The sequence below is a fragment of the Bufo gargarizans genome, chromosome 4, assembly GCF_014858855.1.
Source record: "Bufo gargarizans isolate SCDJY-AF-19 chromosome 4, ASM1485885v1, whole genome shotgun sequence".
In the NCBI taxonomy this organism is placed as follows: domain Eukaryota; kingdom Metazoa; phylum Chordata; class Amphibia; order Anura; family Bufonidae; genus Bufo; species Bufo gargarizans.
Genome location: NC_058083.1, coordinates 417,359,659 through 417,380,148, shown reverse-complemented (window position 1 = coordinate 417,380,148; position 20,490 = coordinate 417,359,659). Strand labels below are relative to the sequence as shown.

General features: G+C 40.7%; 1 protein-coding gene across 1 annotated transcript in view; it reads left to right on the top strand.

Moving 5' to 3' along the window:
- Positions 1–20,490, top strand: part of VTA1 (vesicle trafficking 1) — a 249,869-nt gene that overhangs the window by 170,674 nt on the left and 58,705 nt on the right. The window contains exons 4-5 of the mRNA XM_044289753.1: positions 658–733; positions 6,278–6,389. Coding sequence (XP_044145688.1) covers positions 658–733; positions 6,278–6,389 — 188 coding nt within the window. The remainder of the gene's footprint in view (positions 1–657; positions 734–6,277; positions 6,390–20,490) is intronic.

Genomic DNA, 20,490 nt, shown 5'->3' with positions numbered 1-20,490 from the left:
ATCTGATTTGCTGCATGTATATTTTTTTAAGTTCAACACATCCTAACGTAGGGTCTTGGGAGAGCAGAACAAACATATGTTTTGTGGAGCTTTTCTCATCAGGAGTAGTGTATATATGAAGTTTTATCTGTTCTCTAAAGTGCCTGTAAAGTGCTGCATTGTGATAGCTGCATGAGACCAGTACATTTGTCGGTCACAGCAGAGGGGAGGGGCTATGAATCAGCCCCGCCCTGGGCACTTGAGAGAGCAGAATGTAGCGGAATAAAACTTCAGATTCACTCAGTGAATTGTTGCGGTTGCTGCAATTAGTTTATTAGCAGGTTGGTAACTTTATATAAAGGGTGACTGTCTCATGAAAAGGCATAGACTGAGCTACCATTTAACTTGACAGTCGCACTTTGGCTGATGAAAGACATAATAGATAATATAATTTGAAACATTGCCCCACCCCTAGAAGACATTGATAAATTTGACATGTCTTTTTCTATCTAAAAGACCCTCGAAGGAGAAGGGCATTGGTATGTTTAGATTCTCTACAGATACAGTAAATGAAAGCTGTAGCAGAGGATACACACAGGATTGTGATGTATAATGTTATCTCATTAGACTTTCCTGCACTACAGTTATCTGTTCTTTTCTTTCTCTCATGTTTTTTAGGAACATGATAAAGTCTTTCTACACAGCTAGTCTTCTGCTTGACACATTAAGTGTATTTGGTGAACTCACTGAAGAGGTAAGCTGTGACTTTTACCAACTTGAAAGTGTTTTTTTTTTCTACTCATGTTATTTTTGAAAGTATGAAATGTTATATGTTAAGGACCAATGGCAACACAGTAATAGCATCACAGTAAAGGCGTACTGATACAATATTACCAGTATATAATCCTATAAATGCCTGGGGACTGCATTGCAGAAGTCTCCTAATAAAAATCTCTTAATATATACTAACTCAGCTGCATGTGGTAATCTAGACAAATTGTGCGTAGGTCATCCTTGCTTTAAAGGGATTTTATGAGGTTAGAAAAAGGGCTCTCCTTTTTTTTTTTTTTCCTAAATTCTGTTGCTTGAAAAATTTGCAGGATGAATTATGAGAAATTTAAAAAGGTTGTAATTATACCTATAGTGAGATAGTGACTTACCTAGTTATCTGTAAAGAACAGGAAATCATGACCTATTATTAGACCTAGTGGTCAGTGTGAAAATTGCAGGATTATGTACATTTAAAAAAATATAGCCAAACATGGAAAAATTAAAATAACTTTCCGAAAATTTAAAACAGATTAAAAGCTTTAAAGTATTTTGGGTCTTCCTCAGATCAGAGCCTCAGATCTGACCTCCAAGACATTACATCACACCCCCATAACAGGATATCACATCAGTCCCCCACTTCAGGACATTACATGAGACCCCCACTTCAGGACATTACATGAGACCCCCACTTCAGGACATTACATGAGACCCCCACTTCAGGACATTACATGAGACCCCCACTTCAGGACATTACATGAGACCCCCACTTCAGGACATTACATGAGACCCCCACTTCAGGACATTACTTGAGACCCCCACTTCAGGACATTACTTGAGACCCCCACTTCAGGACATTACTTGAGACCCCCACTTCAGGACATTACTTGAGACCCCCACTTCAGGACATTACTTGAGACCCCCACTTCAGGACATTACTTGAGACCCCCACTTCAGGACATTACTTGAGACCCCCACTTCAGGACATTACTTGAGACCCCCACTTCAGGACATTACTTGAGACCCCCACTTCAGGACATTACTTGAGACCCCCACTTCAGGACATTACTTGAGACCCCCACTTCAGGACATTACTTGAGACCCCCACTTCAGGACATTACTTGAGACCCCCACTTCAGGACATTACTTGAGACCCCCACTTCAGGACATTACTTGAGACCCCCACTTCAGGACATTACTTGAGACCCCCACTTCAGGACATTACATGAGACCCCCACTTCAGGACATTACATGAGACCCCCACTTCAGGACATTACATGAGACCCCCGCTTCAGGACATTACATGAGACCCCCGCTTCAGGACATTACATGAGACCCCCGCTTCAGGACATTACATGAGACCCCCGCTTCAGGACATTACATGAGACCCCCGCTTCAGGACATTACATGAGACCCCCGCTTCAGGACATTACATGAGACCCCCGCTTCAGGACATTACATGAGACCCCCGCTTCAGGACATTACATGAGACCCCCGCTTCAGGACATTACATGAGACCCCCGCTTCAGGACATTACATGAGACCCCCTTCAGACCTCATATCAGTCCTCTATTTTAGACCCCCATCAGACCTCATATCAGTCCTCTATTTTAGACCCCCATCAGACCTCATATCAGTCCTCTATTTTAGACCCCCATCAGACCTCATATCAGTCCTCTATTTTAGACCCCCATCAGACCTCAGATCAGTCCTCTATTTTAGACCCCCATCAGACCTCAGATCAGTCCTCTATTTTAGACCCCCATCAGACCTCAGATCAGTCCTCTATTTTAGACCCCCATCAGACCTCAGATCAGTCCTCTATTTTAGACCCCCATCAGACCTCAGATCAGTCCTTAAAATAAAAAACTTATTTTGCCTCTCCTGCACCACTCCAGGTCCAGCGGTCTCTTCAGAAGTCGCTCTCCCTTGTCTTTTCTGGCCGGCGCTGCACAGTCACCTGATTGACTTTGTGCAGCGTCAGGTCATAGTGTGTGCACTACGTCCTGATGCTGTATGCGGTTAGGACAGTGCGCCCACGGCGGGCGGGTGAGTACAGGAAGCGCTCGCAGCCCTTCACTCCCCTCTCCCACTATCTAATGTATACTAGTGAGCGCTTCCATAATTGAAGTGCTCACTAGTATTCATTTTATAAGACGCACAACAATCCCCCCCCCCCCTCCCCCCCCCCCCCCCCCCCCCCCCCCCCACACACACACACACACACACACACTCACACTCACACTCACACACACACTCACACACACTTTTTTGGGGGGAAAAGTGCGTCTTATAAAGCTAAAAATATGATAATTTTTCTTACAGGTTAATTTTTTTTTGAAACTTATGATTTTCTTTACAGATGTCTTCCGCCAAAAATGCTGCGTTATACATACCATGCATTTCAATGCACAGCATATTCAGCTGAATGTCATACAGCTTCACACATTCAAGTGTGAAGCCCAGCACTGTGCTCCATTTGTTTCTGATGAGCTTGGCAGTCCTTGGAGTCTATAAGACCGTGCAGCGCTCACCTAATTCTCAGAGAACCAACCAAAAACGAGGGCACAGGGAGTCATTTCTCAAGACTACTCTTTTTTACAACAGTCATGATATCCCCCTGTTCTGCTGGTGGATGCGCTTAATTTTTTTGATGAGGTGCATGCCTTGTCATAAATGAAGCATCTCCTCTAGCAGCATTTGTGCCCATAATTAAGTCAATGCCAGTTCATAACTGGCATAGATTTCAGTCACCATTTACACCATAAAACTGCGGTACATAAATTATGATAAATTTTGTGGGACCAATAGCCCAATCCACACTGCTTCCTCGTTTTGAAAAGTGGTGAGGGCAAAATATTTTGCATATATTAAAATAAAATAAAAATCACAAACCTGGGTAAAGAATTGTTAAATGACCACCATAATGCCATGCTGAATGCCCTTTGCTTTAGTAATTAATGGTGGTCTCACAACCCAGACCCCACCGATCAAACATCTTTCATGTACCTGTGACACGTCAAATGTTTTTTTCCCCCTCAAACGATAGCTATCCTTTAAAAGAGTCTAAGAACCTATATTCTATGACAATGGCAACTTGTTCCCGGACAAACAAATTATACAGTCCCTTTTTTTTCTTAATGTTTTTAACCTTTAACCTTCCCCTTTTTTTCCCCCATATATAAATATTTGTTAGAAATTGACTACAAATGTAGCTTTATTGGAATAAACATTTTTCATAAATATTTATATATGAAAAAAAATGAAATTTTTTTATTCCAATAAAGCTACATTTGTAGTCAATTTCTAACATAAATATTTATATATGAAAAAATATGAAAATTTTTTTTTTAGAAATTAACTACAAATGTAGCGTTATTGGAATACCAGTACAGCAGCACTTTTCCAGCACTGTTATTAACTTTCTCCTCCTGGCCGATCAAGGGCCATTATCTTAATGTATTTAATAAGCTAAATCCAATTAAAATTAACCAGACTTGGGGATCTTTATATGTTTCTGTTTCAAAAAAATGGCAAGAAATGGAAACATATCTGATGATTTATCTGAATGAGCAATACGATATGTCTGAGAAACGGTGACCCCAGATGACTCCCTGTTTCCCATGTGGCTTATTACAATCCCTGACCACAGTTTTAACACTAGGTAATATTTTGTGGCTGTCCCAACGTTATATTTTGGAGACCTAATTGCAAAGTGACCACATAAAGAAAACCTTTTTTTTTTTTTTATCTCTTCCATGAGGACAAGTAAAAGAGTTATTGGTAGGGAGATTTTTATGAAGGAAAAAATATTTTCCTAATAACACTACAGAAGTTTTAAGTTTAATTGAACCACAAAGTAAATATTTCATAACTTAAATGACATTAAAATACGGTATACTGTATATTATAATACAGTATTTTAGCTATCTTGGTGACATGACCAAGCTGAATAATGCACTACTTTTATGAAGCTCTGATGCATCAAGCACTTTGCCTTTGAGTCAGCAATGACCTGCGTCTCTACAGGGACAATGGTCCATTTCATACGCAGTATCCCTGAAGGGCATTTATGGTAACTGCAAGTTGACTGTATGGGTAAAGTTACATGGGAGTCTGAAAACAAGAGATTTACTCACCCTATAAAACAAGGCATTACAAGGCCTTTAGGCATCTACTGGGATTGACTTACTCTTTCCAAGTCTCTGTACACCTAATATAAGTGCACATATGAGCATTATATATGTTTTCTGATCTTTGCAAATGATCACATTTGCACTAAAGCGATGCTTTTAATGGGATCTAATAAAAAAAAAGATTATATGGACATGCTGCTAGATTTTCTGTTTGGTACAGCACCTTCAAGCCTGCTTGATAATCAGATGATGGCTGCAGACTGCCTATAGATAACCTGCACCAGCCACCCGTTGCACAGAAATTTAGGATTGCATGGGTGGGATAGATCTGCTCTGACAGGTTGAGTTTGACATACTGTATGAAAATAAGCTTTTTTTTTTGCTCCATAAAAAGCCATGGTTATCTTTCCACAAACATTTCTTATATTGTTAATTTGCTTCCTAAGTGCAAATTTAAGCAACTTTCTAAATAATCTTTGTTAAAAAGTCCTAGTATTTTGCTCTTTAGGTGGGATGTTCTGCTGCTTGCCCCTGGCTGTGTTGACTTTATCTGCTCTCCCCCTCCCTTCTATCAGATGGCAGCAGAGAGGGGTGGAGGATGTCCAGTGCAGATCAGATAGTGTTAAAGGGGTGCAGTGGGTATAGGGGACACCACCCAAGCGTTCGGGGAAAGAAAATTACACAATCTGTACTGGATCACCGTATAGAAAAGGGCAAACAGACTGTAGAAGTGGGGGTACCTCACACAATGCATCAGTGTCTGTCAGCCCAAGATATAAGAGATTCTTCCTGGTATGTAGAAAGGAAACCCTTGAAATCTAGTGAAGACAGCAGCATCCTGTACACACAGATCCAGCATGTATTACTGGAAAGAACATGTCACCATGAGAAAAGTCTGAAACTAACAGCTGGTTAGGGGTCTGAAAAATAATGGAGGACTGAAGATTGCTGCTTGAAACTAGTGCTGTAAAAATGTATTTGCAGTCATCTGATTATTATTTTTTTTCTATTTTAAATGTTTCAGATTATCCAACTATTTTTAATGCAAGATAAAGTCAACACTAGAAAACACTAAATGCAACTTTTAAATGACTATTCCAGATAAAGATTTATCAAAATCACCCATGTGATAAAGTAATTGCCACCCTTGTCAGTTACAACTGCCTAGCGATATGCCGCCAGTGTGTGTGGTGAGACAACTCTTTAACCTTCTGCTGATCATTCTGCATGCGTGTTGCCTTTACCTTATTGTTAATAATGTCATGGACACATTTCTTTAGCTGCTGATCTGAGCAAATGATTAGGAGGAATGGTGGGTCCTGTACTTGGTAACCAATATGTTGTTTCAAGTTTTCTATTGAAAATGTAATTTGCTTGATTTTCCATTTTCATAGAACTTTCAGCACAGAAAATATGCCAGATGGAAGGCCACATACATTCACAATTGTTTAAAGAGTGGGATGACTCCTGAATCTGGACCCGTCGGATTTGAAGGCGAAAACTATGGTAAGCTAGCTTTACTAATAACCGTAATTTATTCAGCATTTACATTTTAGAGTGACCATCGAACGAGCTGCTCTTCTGTCTGGCAGCAACAACATGACTTGGTCTGTACTCTACAAATAGAATAGAAAGAGCATCTACTCTCTTACCATTACATATTAATACAGATTTACTTAAATAATTGCAGAAGATAATGTCTAGTGTCATTGTTTCCATTTATGATGTAAACATGACAGCTAGTCCATATTTCTGCTGATATTGCCAAAATCTGAAATATTCTTTACAGCATGGACCATAGGAACCTGAAATGTGGAAATAACCTATTGATGTCTGTGGCAGTGTTCTAGGCATGCCCTGTAACCTGTGCAAAGGTCAATGTGCTGGGAGGGGAGTATATAAGCTGTGTCCATCCATATATACTGTAGTATCTATCTATCGATCTATCTTCTATAGTGTAACAATATAGACAACAATGCTGCCTGTGTTATCCAATACATTCCAGAACTGTAAGGGTTACATAGCATCATAAATGAATATAATGCTATGTGACCCCGTCAGTACTGGGAGGTCAGGAGGGGAGCTGCACTGCAGACTCGCAGCGTGACAAACGTTCGTCTGCAAGGGGCCTTACAGTTGCAGTGCATTTTGTGTCTATCCTTAGTAACCTTACATCTCAAATATAAGTGGTAAGTACTAGGAATATGGCATTGGTTGTTCACACGCAATATTTAGATAATTCATGAAACATCTGCTGGGTGTGCGCTTGCACTGTTTGGCTGCCTTGCTCTACATTTCAGATGGTTTACACATGCAGATTAATTAAAGTGCAACCATAAGTCTTTACCGTATGCAGCAGGTGGGTTTGGAAAAGCTACACAAAGTAATAGAAGTAAACGAGCCTATGATGAGGGGAAGATATTGCTTATTAATATCAATAATTATCAATAACAATATCGGAAGTTACTGGTATGAATAAGGGCAAAATATTACCAATTATAAGATGCTAAAGATCAGTATTCCCGGTTTCCCCTAGCCCTTGGGATTGTTCTCAGTTTATACCTCAGCTATAGTATGTTGCCTTGGTATCACAAGAAATAACACACAACTCTGCAGATGTAACATAAGACACCTTTACAGAACTACAATGTACAAATACTTTCCATATCATGGTCATATCAGTATACATAAACCATGTAACTGGCCTATAGTGTAACAATATAGACAATCTAAGACTTCACAGGAAGCTGGCCTGGGTGAGGAATGTGCCAGTGGATGGGTTTATTGCTACTATATGAATGCCTGCCTACCCAGAATTCATTGTACCTGTGATGTCAGCACAGGAAGAGGCGGGGTCATGACTATGGAACCACGTGGCAGAGTGAAGTTACTCACTGAACCATGCATCTAACTTAAAGGGAGCCTGTCATCAACTTTATGCTGACCGTACTGAGGGCATTATAAAGTAGCGACAGAAATGCTGATTACAGCGGTGTGTCACTCATCAGCTAGAAGTAAGTGGTTGCCGAGAACCTGCATCATAATCATTGCAGCACAAACTTTGAAAAGAGTCCCGGCCACCTGAGAAGAGTCATGGTTAGTCATAAATTCCTGCTCTCCTGCCCACCTGCTGATGATTGACAGTCTTCTACCTCGTTTTCTCCCTTTCCCTCTAGGAGAGAGCTCTCAATCATCAGCAGATAGGTGGGGAGAGCAAGGGGCTGGGCTGCAAGGATTATGATGCTGGTTCTCAGCAACCACTTACTTTTAGCTGATGAGTGACACACCGCTGAAATCAGCATTTCTGTCACTATTTTATCCTGCCCTCAGTGAGGTCAGCATAAAGTTGATGACCGGTTCCCTTTAAATATGAAAACAGGACTGAATCTCAGCCCTGCAACAGCCTATCAAATGGAAAACTAGAAATCTCACTCTTCCAAACATCATTAGTTGGTAAATGCTCACCAATTAACATTAAAGAGGACCTTTCATGGGTCCAAAGAATATGAACTTAGTAGCAGCCTACATAGAGCGGCGCCCAGGGATCTAAGTGCACTTACTATTATTCCTGGGCGCCGCTCCGTTCGCCTGCTGTGGCCCCCGGTAATTTCTCAGCATTCGGTCCAAGTAGGAGGAGACGCCAGTGTCTCTCCTTCTCCCTGACAGCAGCGCTGACCAATCACAGCTCAGAGCTCAGAGCCAGGGAGGTTTTTTTTTTCTCCCTGGCTCTGAGCTCTGCGCTGTGATTGGACAGCTGGCTCCATAGTAGCTTTCTATTTCCCTTTCATTCTCCAGTCCACATTAGATCTAAAGCAGTGGGTGTTCATAGAGTATTTAAGTGATTGACAAGCAGCAAAGAGACTACATATCCCAGTAGTACTTAGCCTTGGGTGTGCGCAATTCATTATGCATTCTGTTGATCCCTTTGATACCTTCAACTCATCTCTGCATGCTTGCGCAAATTGTTTTATTGTGAGGAAGACTGGGAACAAAAGTTTGTATCTGACATTGTTCTCCGATGCGTACATTTGAGGAATTATAAGAACAACGTCAGGCAGAGATGAGAACGTTTGGTTCCTCTGGAGAACAATTAGGACAGTCACAATATAAACATGTTATGATTTCACGTAACCCTTTATTTCGAATAAAGTCACTAGATTACAGAATGTTTTCTATGTTCAAAAAGGGTTCAGCATGCAATAGAATTTAAGAAATCCAGTTCCATAAAATCCATATTGTAACAGGTAGTTATTTTACACAATTGTAAACTTTTTTTTTTTTTATTCATAAGGGTTGTAAACCTCCTATGATAGAAGCCGAGTGGACATCCTCAGTTTGAGCTTAGTTACTTGTGTTTCACCCATTGTGATTAGAACGTCAGAATAGAGAAGGTCCAAAAAAGTTACATAAGGCCTCTCACAATAGCATTACTAGCTCTGGCAGGCTGTGCCGGCAGAGATTTATCACAGGTTCGACCAGTCAACTGTCAAGGAGACTGATAATAGCGGTAGTGTAGTCAAGATCAAAGTCATAGAACACCACCACATAAAGAGTTACCGTTATTTCTTATTCATTACAATAACCCCTACCCCAAACATAAATAAATAATAATAATAATAATATCGCAGGGGCAGGTCATTCATTAAAAGTACACTCGCCCCATAGACTCTCCCTGTCCTATAAAGCCCTATCTGAAAATAAAATAGCCATACCTTAGATGGCCAAGACAGGGATAGAAACCACCACCAAGTCAACTTCAGTTGTCCAAGAAAGTTGTAGTCCCAAACAACACTTAAAAATAAATATAGCGATAGATGATGAAGGTATGATGGTATAAATCACATATGCGGATGTTCGACGGTCAGGTATAAAAATATAAACCACATATGCAGATGTAGCCAAAATGCTTGTGTATTGTTATAATACACAGTAAGCCAGATGGATCCCAAAATAAATGGTACAAAAGTCCCAGATCACAGAAAGTAACCCAGATCACATATACAGATTTACATGGGACCTATGTGTTGAAAATATCGCACAACCCCTAAGGAGTCATATAATCGCCATACATAGTGGCTCTATATCTCCAATGTGTTTCCCTGCAACATTCAGGTTACAGTTCATCAAGGGACAGTCGATTCAACCTATTGTATAGTTGTTATATAATAAATCGATTAAACCTGTTCTGAAATCCAATGTTTACTTGTGGTCAGACATAATTTGGACAGTTACAAACGCAAAAACACAAATGCAATCTCACTCTGCAACCAGCACTCTGCCCTGCCTCTATGCTGGATGTTGGATAAGGCATCATACACCAATGCCTTATCCAACATCCAGCATAGAGGCAGGGCAGAGTGCTGGTTGCAGAGTGCGATTGCATTTGTTTTTTCTGCGTTTGTATCTGTATTTCGCCATAGCAATCTGCAAAGGGTTGTGCGGGCTGAAGGCCCCACATAATTTGGACAGTATACGTATGGTCCACAACGGACCAGCAAATACTCATTACCAAACACATTCAGACACCATATGTGGGGTTCTGTACGCATTAGTACACAAAGATATGTGAGGTTTTCTATGACTGATGCATTGTTGGGGAGGATCATAAGATGCTGGCATATTACTCTGCGTGGAGCTCCAGTATGTTCATACGAAATCAGATATCTGCCATCATTGGATCAGTATACTTGTGCGCCCCTCAGAAGGATACCAGTATCGTTAACATAATTTAAGGTAGGTGTCTGGTCCTAGCTGCACCATAGTTGTGTTGTTCAGGTTGGGATACTGAATGCCACGTTTCTATCAAAGAATGTGCACTATAGTAACCAGCAGCCATCATCTTCCTGTGAAACAGCAGGATATCCCACCTCCTTGAATCCAAAATGACTTTTTTGGACGACTAATGTTGATTTGATGGTGGTTTCTATCCCTAGTCAGGGCCATCTGAGGTCATCCAGGAGGTTCCTGATATGGGATTGCCCTGATCAGCTATTCTGTTTTTAGGTAGAGCTCAATTAGCACAATTCCCCCCATTGACTATAATAGGGCCCAGTTCGGGCATTACTTGGCAAATATGGTAGGATTTGACTGGATAAAAACCATTGTGTGCTTATTTTCTGGGTAGTCAATGGGGCCGGCGGGCATTGTGGTAACATCTGGCAGTGTCTGATCCAGAGACCTCCATCAGGCTGTTCTTAGCCAGAACAGCCTGCCAGAAATAATAAGACTAGTGTAAAACTGGGCTTGGCCATGAATCAGTGGAGCTGATTTTCTAGGCCTGTAGATGGTGTGCACTTAGGCTGTCTGGACATGTATCAGATTTATCACAGTGGCTCAGGCTGGATACAACATGTGGTACAGAGAGAGATACCTTTGTCTTACCCTATACCGGTGATGGCTAACCTTGGCACTCCAGCTGTGGTAAAACTACAACTCATAAGATGCCCCCCTTGCTTGACTGCTCTCAGAACTCTGTAGAAATAAATGGAGCATGCTGGGAGTCGTAGTTTCACCACAGCTGGAGTGCCAAGGTTAGCCATCACTGCCCTATACCAACTATTGGTTGGGTTAATTTAAGACAAAATTCAAGAATTGTGGCACAACTTTGGGACAGAATTGCACTCTTTTCCCATGAAGTCACATACATGTGCTATTAAGCCACCCAATGTATTCAGACTGGGCACATATGGGGAGAGCTATTATTGGCCGGCTTTTGAGGGCGTATGATATACTTGTGCTTCCAGAGGACGCGTCTAATATTTTGTCACAGTGAAGGTTAAAAAGTTGCAAACACGATGTTTCCAGGGAAAAAAAATTCTGCCAGAATCTGGTGCAGGGAGATGATTTTCCCCATAAGCTTTCCCTAAATTTAAATGTGCCAATATGCGCCACTTTTTTGGCACAATTTACGCCAAAATGTAGATGTGCTTATATTAGTAAATTTGGGCCAATGTGTCCATTATTTTAGTTTGTCACCGTAATATAAAAATTTTATCTTCAAATTCTGCATGTTCTCTGTATGTGATATATGCTGCAAACAAAGGCTTTTTAGTCTCTATAAAGATTAATTCCTTATTGCTATGGGTTATGTGAACTGAGATTTTACTTCCAGTCTGGAGACAATTTAACAGCCTGCGGGATGTAATAAGGCTAAATAAATGTGTTGACATAGAAACACTACAATGAACAAAATATGTCATTCATATTTAATCTGAAGTCATACAGTCGGATGTTCTGCAGAGGATCTGCCCCTCTGCTCATGTATTTTTCTTCTCTGTGCTTCAGAGAAGTGTTCCTTAGGTTGTATTCTCTTAAAAGGGGTTGTGTCACTTCAGCAAATGGCATTTATCATGTAGAGAAAGTTAATACAAGCACTTCCTAATGTATTGTGATTGTCCATATTGCCTTCTTTGCTGGAGGATACATTATACACACTGCTCATATCCAGAGGTTAGACGCTAACACTTTTTCCTACAGTGGAGAAGCAAGGTGGTCATATACCCTTTGGAAATGAGCTGTATAATGTGATGAAAAAATAATCAAGCCAACAAAGGAGGCAATATGGACAATCACAATACATTAGTGCCTTCTATTAACTTCCTCTACACGATAAATGCCACTTGCTGAAGTGAGACAGCTCCTTTAACTTTTACCATCATTTATACTGCGTGACAGATTTCAGAATAGTTTCTAGCAAAATATGATGGGTACCTTAAGTTCAGAATTATTTTATGTTGAAACAGTGTTGGTATTGTACTACATTCATCCTAATCTGCAAGCCATTTCCGTATGTAAGCAAAGGGTGAAAATAAGCAAACCAGGGAGAAGCAGTGAAGAGCCCACGTTTAAATATACTAAACTTACTGCCCCTTTCTTACCATAAAAAAATATGATTTCCCATGTGCTTCTTCAACCGCACTCCTGCTCTCTCCAATGTTTTCATAGCTACAAAGGTGCTCTCTGTGTGAGCATGGTCCTGCCCTGAGCTTAGAGAGGAGGCTCATGTTGTCAGTGTACCACTAATCCATGGAAAACCAAACAGAAGGGCACAGCTTAATCTTTCACAGAGGTCAGCTTCAGGTGTACCTCGGTCAGCTCTCCAGAAGCCCGACTACTTGCTGTAAAATGACACAAACAACATAGATTTTTAAGGCATGAGAACCAGTTATTTTTGAATTTAGATTTCCTTCTGAACATGCCATGAAGAATTGAAGATGTTTAATCAGAGAGCATGACAAAACCCTTATCATTGGACTCATTGACAGCAACATCCAAAGTCTGTTCAAGTCATAGTCAAAGTTTTTTTTGTTTTGTTTTTTCTGCACGGTCATCTTACTATAAACCATTGTTGACACTGAAGCATCTGCCAGGTGGCTATGAACTAACTGCTTTGCAAAATGAAGCTGGATTAATTGCTTTTTCCGTCTGCGCTCGGAATAACTGGTAATATGGCGTAGACTTCTTGCTGGAAGAAAGCGTTGTTTGCTTCACGTAATCCACTTTAATGATTTTTACTAAGGGACTTTTTAACTGTGGAGCTTCCTTTTTCTGTATAGGTAAATTAACTCCTTGCCAGCCACCTGTTGGCTACATACGTCCGGGCAGTCAGCACCCATCTCTGCACAGAAGTTTATGAATGTCTTTGTAGAGATCGCAGTTGCAATCTAATTGTGCACCTATAAGTGTTGGGAGAGCACGGTCAGTGACAGCACGGCTGTCCATAGAGAAGGCAGGCACGGTAGGAAACCACTCGACGAGCGCTGTGTATACAGATCCGACAGCAGCAATGCCGCTTCCCATTCCGGTCCCAGAAGTCATGTGATCTCAAGGGGTCTTAGCAAGCTACTGGGTCTTAGCAGTGGAGTAAGACTGTACAACCTCCCTGGGGGCAGTAATTGATGCTAATATCTCATTCCCAGGTACAAATCAGCTAAGGTTTTGTATGACCCAATGGGAAGGAGGGGCACAAAGTCTAAAATAAAACAAATAAATGGAAAATACCCCTACAAGTCACAGCTTCTTGTCCCGCCCCCAACAACGATAATCCATATATCAAAATGACCATTAAAGAAAAGGCACATAATTTTAATAAATTATTTTAGTTGCATGTTGTGGTATTAACGGAAAAAATTTGAAACGGACAATTTTTTTTACCCTTTTATACATTTTCCTGGGTATAAAAAATGGCAGCAGAAGAAAAAATGTCCTGATTTTTTTTCCAACCAGATGGGGCAACTTGCTGCACATCACAGAACTCACTGTCCGGGTTCATGAACTGTTTACGGAGGACCAAACTGTGAGCAAGGGGTTATGGCCACCACGTTCCCCAGACTTGTCCACATGTAATTTTTATCTGTGGGGAAATTTAAAACAAAGTGTCCGCTAACAATCCACATCCCCGGATGAACTCAAGGGAAACATCACAAACACCATCCGCAGCATCACCAGCACTATCAGCCGACATAATCCGACCTGCCCAAGGATACATAGACGTGAACGGGGACCACTTTCAGCATCTTTTCTGACTTCTGGGTAATTTAATGGGGCAAGGTACTGTGGGTAAAAAATAAAATCTATATGCTTCTTCATCTATACTATCGCTGTTCCTGCTCTTCCTCAAATCCCATAAACCTCTTATTTAAACAAGGAATAATTAATTGGCACATAAGTCATAAGGAGAATATGGAGGAGGATACAAGCATCAGGCCTCTTTCTCCTGGGTGCTAAAACTTCCATCTTTGCTATCAGGCCACCTGTGTTCTATGTACACCACTATGACGTCATAGCTTCCTTTTAAGGCTACAGGCTCACAGGGTGAATTTTCCACAATGGAATTTCTCATGAATTTTAAAAGTGAATGGGAGCTAAGCAGCAGTAAGCCGGAACAGCGACACCGCAGGGAACAGAACTTATTGCTTCTGGCTCCACTGTGTTATTTCCGCCCCGGGTGCTGCCAGAAAAAACTCTTTTGTGGGTGGTGGGTGTTGGACCCCCAGCAATTTGATATTGATGACTTAACCTGAGGGTAGGTCATCAGTATCTAGGAACTGAAAAACATCTTTAAATATGATATGTATGTTATACATAAATACATTTTGTTTTCACAGGCTAGAAACACATGAAAAATTAACCTTTTAACGAGTGCGTCATGGTGTTTCATACGCTGCCATCTTGTTGATGTGTAAGCAGCTATAGATCAGCAGGTTCAGCAAAAACGCCTCCGTTACTGATAATAAAACTGTCTGCATCTGTTAAGAACGGATCCGGTTGTATTATTTTTAACATGGCCAAGGTGGATCCGTCATGAACTCCATTGAAAGTCAATGGTGGATGGATCCATTTTCTATTCTGTCAGATTGTGTTGAGAGAAAACTGATCCGTCCCCGTTGACTTGCATTGTGGGTCATGACTGATCCGTCTTGCTCCACATCTCAGGACGGAAAGCAAACCGCAGCATGCATTTTGGAGCATTCCGTTCTGCTCAGTTACGTTTTGTCCCCATTGACAATGAATGGGGACAAAACGGAAGCATTTTTTTCTGATATTGAGACCCTATGGCTGATCTCAATACCTGAAAATAGAAACGTTAGTGTGAAAGTAGCCTAAGGCTTCGTACAGGTGACCATTTCCCTTATTCTTCATTTTTCTCATTCTCATCAATAGAAAGGACTATTCTCCTCCGCAGTACGGACAAGAATAGGACAGGGTTGTGGAACAGCCATAAAAAACCCCGAATGTGTGCATGGCGCATAATAATGAATGGGTCAGTGCACTGGCAAAAAAAAAAAAATGTGGCCTGCACATGGACGAAAAAGGTTGTGTGCATGAAACCTAAATCTGTGACTTGTAACACCTCGCTATAGAAGAATTCCACAAATCTTCCTTACCCCCTGCAGAGGAGATGGAAATAATTCCCATTATTGATCTGCAGTTTTCAGTACTTTTGTTTCCTGCCCCTCACTGTAGAACAATGTCTCCACAAAATGATCTGACTTTACAGGTGATGAAACTTTTACATTTATAACATTTTTTATTAATTCTAGAACAGGAAAAATGCTTTTGTAGGCTTTCTTTTTATATAGTTGTACATATAGTAAGAAACACCTAATCTAACTTTCTATCACCATTTACCATTCTTTCCATCCTAAAGACTAATCCTTTAAACCTAATCTTTGTGTGTCTTCACAAGTATCGCCTTTCATTTATGCAGTCATATATCTCTGTAGGTAAATGTGTTTCCAATAAGAGTAAACCTAATTGGAGCCATACAAGATGATTACATTTGTTGCTTTCCTTTGAAGCCCTGTTTCCTCTTCTGAAGGGTTTAGGTTAAATGTGGATGATGAAGTCATTTTGAGTAGTGTAGAACTGGGATATTTCATAAAGACCCTGAGTAATAACATGCACATACATGTTTTTGGACAGCACAATTTACATTATTCTTTTGGGCTAAAATTACATTTGGGAATCATTAAAATGTCCCAGATGGCTAAAGATGATGATTTAAGGATAATTAACTTCTGGAGTGAATTACTATTCTGACATAAATATGTCCAACTGCTCTAAAATGTGTGGGAATTGGAGAACTCCTATTGACAAAGTTTTTTTTTTTCTTTTCTTTTTGTTGTGTTTTTGAGATAGAAAACACAAACAGGAATTGGAAATAAATATACATGTATAATCTATGTGCGCTAATGAATTGGGGAAAAACAATCATGATTTCTGTTTTGACCACGCATGTACACAGATATCATGGGGCCTCATTGCAAAATTTAGTATGGGACCCCCTGTCCCACCCAGTTTCCCAGTACTTTTGTGTCAATCAATGCCAGGCTATGGAGGAAGCAAAGCGCAATACCCCAGATTTCTGATGAATTCTTTTTTTATTGAGTAGATGAAATTTTAATTAAAAAATTGTAGTAAAAAGTCATATTTAGCCCTACCCACATAATCTGACTTTTGAGTCGGTAACGTGAAATTGGTGCTTCATAAACACTCGGACCACCTTTTTTTCTTTTTGTATTCACACCAGACAACTGGCATAAATACATTGGTTATCTTCTGCTTCCCATCTATTACAAAGCAGGCTCCATTAAGAGGAGCACAATGCATAGGAATTTATGCAGTTACAATTGACTGAAATGGAAGCTGTAATAACTTGCTTTCACAGGGCTTCCCCTAGTGTTGGCTGCAAGAAAATGACATGCTGTACATTCTGAAATCTATGGTTGGCTGGAATGGACTGGTGTGGACATGCTGCCCAAGTAAACGAAGCTTGATCGGAGACCAATGCAACCTTGGTGTAGAGATGGTGCAGAAGTTGAAAAACGTGTTTAAATGTGCATTTTAGACCTCTTTCACACTACCGTTTTTTTTTTCCGTTTTGCGTTCCGTTTTTTGCGTTCCGTATACGGAACCATTCATTTCAATGGTTCCGCAAAAAAAAACGGAATGTGTTCCGTATGCATTCCGTTCCGTATTTCCGTTCCGTTGAAAGATAGAACATGTCCTATATTTGGCCGTAAATCACGGTCCGTGGCTCCATTCAAGTCAATGGGTCCGCAAAAAAAACGGAACACATGCGGAAATGCATCCGTATGTCTTCCGTATCCGTTCCGTTTTTTGCGGAACCATCTATTGAAAATGTTATGCCCAGCCCAATTTTTTCTATGTAATTACTGTATACTGTATATGCCATACGGAAAAACGAAACGGAACCACAACGGAAGCAAAAAACGGAACAACGGATCCGTGAAAAACGGACCGCAAAACACTGAAATGGACATACTGTAGTGTGAAAGAGGCCTTAATAGAAAACTATTTTATGTTCTGTGATTATTATTTTTTTTTTAAAGCAGTTCTACTAAATTAATCAGTTTATCTCTTATTCCCATTGAAAATGGAGCTAGCACTATAACAGAGAAAAGGAGGGGTGTATGATGAAAGGGCACAGGCAGACCAAAGCATGTTTAATGTACACACAGAAAATTCCCTTAAAACAATATTATTTTTGTGATGATGTATTATATCACTGACTTACAGATGCTTTCCTGCTCAACTGAGTCCTGTAGGCACTTGGCCTTTCTGTTCTGGATCATGGACAGTTTTCTCTATAAATATTACGATCTGGGGAGTCATTGTTTCACATTTAAACACTGGACTATTTTTCCATTTAGCGCCATTAAAAAATATCTGTAAGCATTGCAGAAAAATGTGAAATCCCAGCTGTGACTGCTCAGATTACAGACATCCACCAAATTCCAGCTCCCATACAGCAGAACCTTTAATAAAGTGATTTCTACATATGTCCGCAGTGCTGTATTTTTGGTGGATTTTGGTCAGATTATGTTTACTGAGTGTCTAGAATTTATTTGGAATTGCACCCATCAACATTTAAATTGTGACACCAAGAAATACAAGGTGTGGATTCATGGAAATCAGAGGATCTTTAGAAATGTTATTGATATGTAAATGACAAAAAATAGTAACAAAGTATTCAAGCCGTTTTCGATTAATTCTGTATTGAGTATGAGCACCACACTCAGAAATACATGCATTTACATGTCTAGGCATGCTATCAATGAGGTCATTTATGGTTTTCTGAGGAATGTTCTGCCACGCTGAGTGCACTTGAGCATGCAGATCATCAAAATCCGCTGCTGGCAGCCCCCTACGCATTTGCTGACCAAGGACGTTCCCGATGTGCTCTGTAGGAGATAATGCAAGCCAATAGTAGCTTGCTTAGGCCTCACTGGCATCTCATAGTAGCACATGCAACATGCAGCTTGGTGTCCTGATGAAAAATGGCTTCTGCAACAAATTTTTCAGAAATGGCCGTACCACTAGTTCCACAACCAAATCAATGTAACGCCTGTTTGTGTACCTGAAGTGAAGACAATAAGGGTCTGGCTACCATATTGTATGGCACCCCACATCATTATCCTGGGATTAAGACTGATGTGACATTCACTTTGTAAATGCCTCTTTATGTCATTGCCCACGTGGTCTCCAGACCAATCTCCGGGTATGATTGCATCCAAGAAAAAAGTGGGACTCTTTGCTCTACACCATGATAGCCTTTGAGAATGGTGGTGTAAGGTCAGTGGAATAATGTCATGCAAATGCTTTCTGATGGTTTGTGGTAGACCGTTTACCTCACTAGGTTTGGTATGGAATGTCCAATTTCACTTACCCTATAGAATGAATCACTATGCTTAATTTTGCTATCTGTGCAGAAGTTCTCCTAGGCACGCTTTCTGCTGTCATTCCAGTGTGTTTGCTTTCTCCCTACCATAGAACATGCAATGTTGAACAGTGCTGATATCTTGGCCTAGGAGAGTAGTGATCTACTGGAGTCATAATCCAAGGTTTCTTAGTTCAAGAGTTCTGTTCGTCTCAGTTTGCAACTAGTGGCAATAACTGACACGATGAACAAAAGGCATTGTACAATCATCCCACATGACTTGATATGATTTTTGAGGTTTCATCTGGCTAAAAATAATTAGTTTTTAATCTGGATTTTATGCCCCTCCCTCATGCCACAAATTGGAGCGAAGTGCTTGAATATTTGATCATCTGCAGCTCTTAGCGATATCTACTAATTCCTCAATTTGCATAACCTTATGGCTTGTCCTTTTTAAGCCGGTATTACACTCTCCTGCAAAACCCTTTAATGCAATACAGTCCATAGTATTGCATAGGTAGAAAAGAAGTGCAACCTTGCACTTAACTACCATCTGTCAGCATGATCAACCCTATAGAACCAGGCATACAGCCTCCTAGGGGTGATTGCTGATAAAAACAATACCCTGACAGTACGTTGCCCCATTGATTTAAAAAACACTGGATTTTTATTCATATGCCAATAGGTTTACAGTATTGGAGCACCAAGGGACCAACCAGAGCTCTCGGAGCACCAGATTGTTACACTCTTTGAGCTTTAGTCCCTCCCCTTTACCCTGGATTGACAGGGTTAGACTTCTGGTCTAGCCCAGTCTTCTTACGCCTGTGAAGTGTGACCCAGTCTCTGCATTTTCTTAATGCATCTTCTACTGTTGCCTACGCAGCACAGATTGCCACTTAGCAAGCGCTAAGACCCATCATCTCGCACTTGCGCTATGTCTCCCAGTGTCAGCGCTGCTTGGAGAGCAGCAGAAGATCCACTGTGCAATTGCCAGTGCCAGCAGGCAATGCACAGATGTCAGATGATAGGTCTCGGCGGTGGCAATTTGCGTTGCTTAGAGAGCAGAAGAAGATGCACTGCGCAAGCACAAAGACTGACACATATGGTGCAGGCATAAGAAGAATGTGGTAGCTCTGTCTATCAAGAGCGGTAACAGTCTGGTGCTTTGTAGGCTCTGGCTGGCCACTCAGCATGATCAGCCCAACCTGGCTGTATGCTTGGTTTAATAGTGTTGATCATGCTGACAGATGCTCCTTATGTATGTATATGTGTTTATAAGTAAGATATATAATTTATCTATATCTACCCACCCTGTAGCCAGGGGAAAATGGCACCCATATCTATGATGCAGCAGACAAAGGTTTTTACTATTCTAATTTTAACAGGTAATGCAATGTGCGTGGATTTGCAGTTTCGTCTGCTGTG